General features: G+C 43.6%; 1 protein-coding gene across 1 annotated transcript; it reads left to right on the forward strand.

Annotated features, from left to right (window-relative positions):
- Positions 1-2,834: 2,834 nt before the first annotated feature.
- Positions 2,835-3,782, forward strand: LOC115643288 (olfactory receptor 52R1-like). Its single transcript, XM_030547166.1, has one exon. The coding sequence runs from the start codon at positions 2,835-2,837 to the stop codon at positions 3,780-3,782; it is 948 nt and encodes a 315-aa protein (XP_030403026.1).
- Positions 3,783-4,389: the final 607 nt, after the last annotated feature.

The following is a 4,389-nucleotide window of genomic DNA, read 5'->3' on the forward strand; positions in this document are numbered from 1 at the left end:
GCATGACTTGCCCATGGTGAATTCATGTTGACTGTTCCTGATCACCTCCCTCTCATAGACTCATAGACTCTAGGACTGGAAGGGACCTCGAGAGGTCATCGAGTCCAGTCCCCTGCCCTCATGGCAGGACCAAATACTGTCTAGACCATCCCTAATAGACATTTATCTAACCTACTCTTAAATATCTCCAGAGATGGAGATTCCACAACTTCCCTAGGCAATCTATTCCAGTGTTTAACTACCCTGACAGTTAGGAACTTTTTCCTAATGTCCAACCTAAATCTCCCTTGCTGCAGTTTAAGCCCATTGCTTCTTGTTCTATCATTGGAGGCTAAGGTGAACAAGTTTTCTCCCTCCTCCTGATGACAGCCTTTTAGATACCTGAAAACTGCTATCAGGTCCCCTCTCAGTCTTCTCTTTTCCAAACTAAATAAACCCAATTCCTTCAGCCTTCCTTCATAGGTCATGTTCTCAAGACCTTTAATCATTCTTGTTGCTCTTCTCTGGACCCTCTCCAATTTCTCCACATCTTTCTTGAAATGCGGTGCCCAGAACTGGACACAATACTCTCTCCAAGTGCTTCAGAACTTATTCCTTGAGGACCTACTCCACGATTTTTCAAGGGAGTGAGGGGAGGCTGACTGGCCTGTAGTTCCCTGGAGCCTTTTTCCAGTCATCCAGGACCTCCTCCAATCATTATGAGCTTTCAAAGATAATAGCCAATGGCTCTGCAGACAAATCAACCAGTACTCTAACACCCTCAGATGCAGTTCATCTGGCACCATGGACTTGTTGTCTTCCAGCTTTTCTAAATAGTCCTGAAACACTTCTTTCTCCACAGAGGGCTGGTCACCTCCTCTCCATGCTGTGCTGCCCAGTGCAGTAGTCTGGGAGCCGACCTTGTTCGTGAAGACAGGGGCACAAAAATCATTGAGTACATTAGCTTTTTCTACATCCTTTGTCACTAGGTTGCCTACCCCATTTGGTAAGGGGCCCACATTTTCTCTGACCTTCTTCTTGTTCCTAACATACCTGAAGAAACTCTACTGGTTACTCTTAACATATCTTGCTAGCTGCAACTCCAAGTGTGATTTGGCCTTCCTGATTTCACTCCTGCATACCTGAGAAATATTTTTATATTCCTCACTGGTCATTTGTCCAAGCTTCCACTTCTTTTTACCTCTTCTTTGTGTTTAAGATCAGCAAGGATTTCACTATGAAGCCAAGCTGGCTGCACCCCATATTTACTATTCTTTCTACACATCGGGATGATTTGTTCCTGCAACCTCAATAAGGATTCTTTAAAATACAGCCAGATTTCCTGGACTCCTTTCTCCCTCATGTTATTCTCCCATTATAAATTCAAGTTATTATGGTGTCTTTAAAAAGTTTCCAAGCAGCTTACAGGGATTTCACTTTGGCGCTCTAAAATTTCATTTCTGTTTAACTAACCTCCTCATTTTTGTGTAGTTCCCCTTTCTAAAATTGAAATGTGCTCAACTTACTACTACATCAAGAATTGCCTCTCCTCATGTGAGTTCCCAGAATAGCTGCTCCCAGAAGCATCCTGTCCTCAGGTGGCATGTACCCAGTCAATGTGGGGATAGCTGAAATCCCCCATTATCAATTAGTTTTTTTTATTTTAATAGCCTATTTAATTGCCCTGAGTATTTCATAGTCTCTGTCACAATCCTGTTCAGGTGCTCTGTAATATACCCCTACCTCTGTATTCTTATTATAAGACATGACATTTCTATCTATAGAGATTCTGTGGTACAATTTGATTCAGTTAAGATTTGTACTTCATTTGATTGTACACTTTCTTTCACATATAGCACTACTTCCCTGCCAGCACGACCTCTTCTGTCCTTCCAATATATTAGTACCCTTGTATTACTGTGTCCCATTGATTATCCTCATTCCAACAAGTTGCTGTGATGCCTCTTATATCAATATCCTCATGTGATATGAGGCACTCTAGTTTCCCCATTTTGGTATTTAGAAGCTTAGCATTGGTGTATAAGCATTTTAAAATCTTTAGTCCTTTTAACTGTCTATCATTACAGGATGTACTTGAATGGGACACTTTTTCATTTGATTTTTTCTCATGAGATCCTGCCTGTATTTTATCATTTCCCATCTTTTCGTCCTCAGTAAGACTTAGAGAATCTCCATTAATATATTAGACCCTTTGAGATGTCTTTGTCTTTACCACGTTCCTCTGCACCTGTCGGCTTTCCCCGAACTCGTATTTTAAAAACTTCTCTATGACCTTTTTAGTTTTAAGACCCAGCAATCTGTTTCCATTTCGTTTCAGGTGGAGCGCATCATTCCTGTATAGACTCCCTCTTTCCTAAAAGTGTCCCCATTTGTGAATCCCTTTTAGCTAAACATTTTAATCCAATAATGGCTGAGCGACAGAATGGGGATTCAGTCTTGACAGGAACAATATGGATAAACAGTATGCAGAAACATGTTTCCTGCTGGTGCCTATTAAGGTTTCTCAGATCATGACATGTAGGAATTAGTGATGCAAGGAGCCCCTTAAAATTTGGAATTGGGATTAGTAGGGTCTGTTGCTCATAATTCATTTCTCTGAATAATGACAATGTCATTTTTCAGTGTGTGAAGAGTGACCAATCTGCTTCACCCATGGGAAAAGCCTCCCGTTAGCATAGGAAGTAGTGTCTCACATTAACATTGTCTCTCCATCCAGGCTTTTGTACGGCGACCATCACCTGAGAGACTGGGAACATACAGAAAGTTTGGGGAACGTACAGTACATGCAAGAGAGATCGTTCTGCTTTAGAACTGGTCACCTTCTCCCCTACTGCATGTCAGATTCCAATACAACCCACTTCACCAACCCCTCCACTTTCATCCTGCTGGGCATTCCTGGCCTGGAGGCTGCCTACGTCTGGATCTCCATCTTCTTCTGCACCATGTATGTCACAGCAATCTTGGGGAACTTCACCATCCTGTTCACTGTGAAGACAGACCCGAGTCTCCATGGGCCCATGTACTATTTCCTTTGCATGCTGGCCATCACCGACTTGGTTGAATCTACGTCCATTGTACCCAAAATGCTGAGCATCTTCTGGTTCAATTCCAGAGAGATAGATTTTAGGTCTTGCCTCACCCAGCTGTATTTCATTCATTGCTTCTCAGGGATGGAGTCTGGGATCTTCGTGGCCATGGCTCTGGATCGCTACGTGGCCATCTGTGATCCCCTGAGACATTCCACCCTCCTAACAAAGTCTATTGTGGCTAAGATTGGCCTGGCCATGATGCTGCGCAGCAGCATTGTTGTACTGCCATATCCCTTCCTGGTAAGGCAGTGGCCTTATTGCAGAACCAACATCATCCCCCAGCCGTACTGCGCACACATAGCCGTGGTGAGGCTGGCCTGCGCTGACACTAGCATCAGTAGCTACTATGGCCTCTTTGTGGTATTCTGTGTGATGGGTCTGGATGCGATCTTCATTGCCCTGTCTTACACCCAGATCCTCAGGGCCATCTTCAGCCTCCCCACAAAGGATGCCCGGATCAAGACTTTTGGGACCTGCATCTCCCACCTTTGTTCCATCTTAGCCTTTTACATCCCAAGTCTCTTCTTCTCCCTCATATACCGATTTGTTCAGAATGTACCCCTGCATTTCCACATTCTCATTGCCAATGTTTACCTCTTGATGCCCCCTGTGCTAAATCCCATCATCTACGGGGTGAGGACCAAACAGATCCGGGACAGGCTGCTCCGGCTCTTTACTCGTAAAGAGACGTAAAATTTTCTCCTAGTGCTCTGGCTCTCAGACCTCCAAGCAGAGCTGGCTGGTGATGTGGTGCTGGAGAGTCAGAGAGACGTTAAATCCTTTTCTGACCTTACTATGCTGTGTTGGTGTGGAAAATTAGGGAATTGGTCTATATACTATTCATAGAGTTGACACCTTTCTAATCATTGGTAAATGCTCCACCTCTTCAGCTGTGGCCCCACCCCTGTCACATGAGAAAGAGCCATTTCAGATTTTCCTAGGAATGGCAATTTTTTCCAGTTTTTTAGGCCTCACCTCATATTGCTAAAACCCTTCAATCATTGCTTCAACAGACAATCATTCACAAGTTTATCTCAATAGGCAACTCTCCAATCTGTCCAGTACAAAAAACAAATGGGTCGTGTCATCTTACCATTGACTATCAAAAGTTGAATCAAGTAACTCCAGCTTGTACAGCTGTTGTATGCAAAATGCCTGACCTGATTAAATCTATCAATCCTGAAGCAAAATGGTTTTCTACCATGTGTCTAAGAAAAGCCAACGTTGCCCAGCTTTCACAGTAGAAGGGGGTCAGTTTCCATTTCAAGTCTGGCCCCAAGGGCTACATAATAATTCATCC

Source organism: Gopherus evgoodei, unplaced genomic scaffold (genome assembly GCF_007399415.2).
Source record: "Gopherus evgoodei ecotype Sinaloan lineage unplaced genomic scaffold, rGopEvg1_v1.p scaffold_56_arrow_ctg1, whole genome shotgun sequence".
NCBI classification, from domain to species: domain Eukaryota; kingdom Metazoa; phylum Chordata; order Testudines; family Testudinidae; genus Gopherus; species Gopherus evgoodei.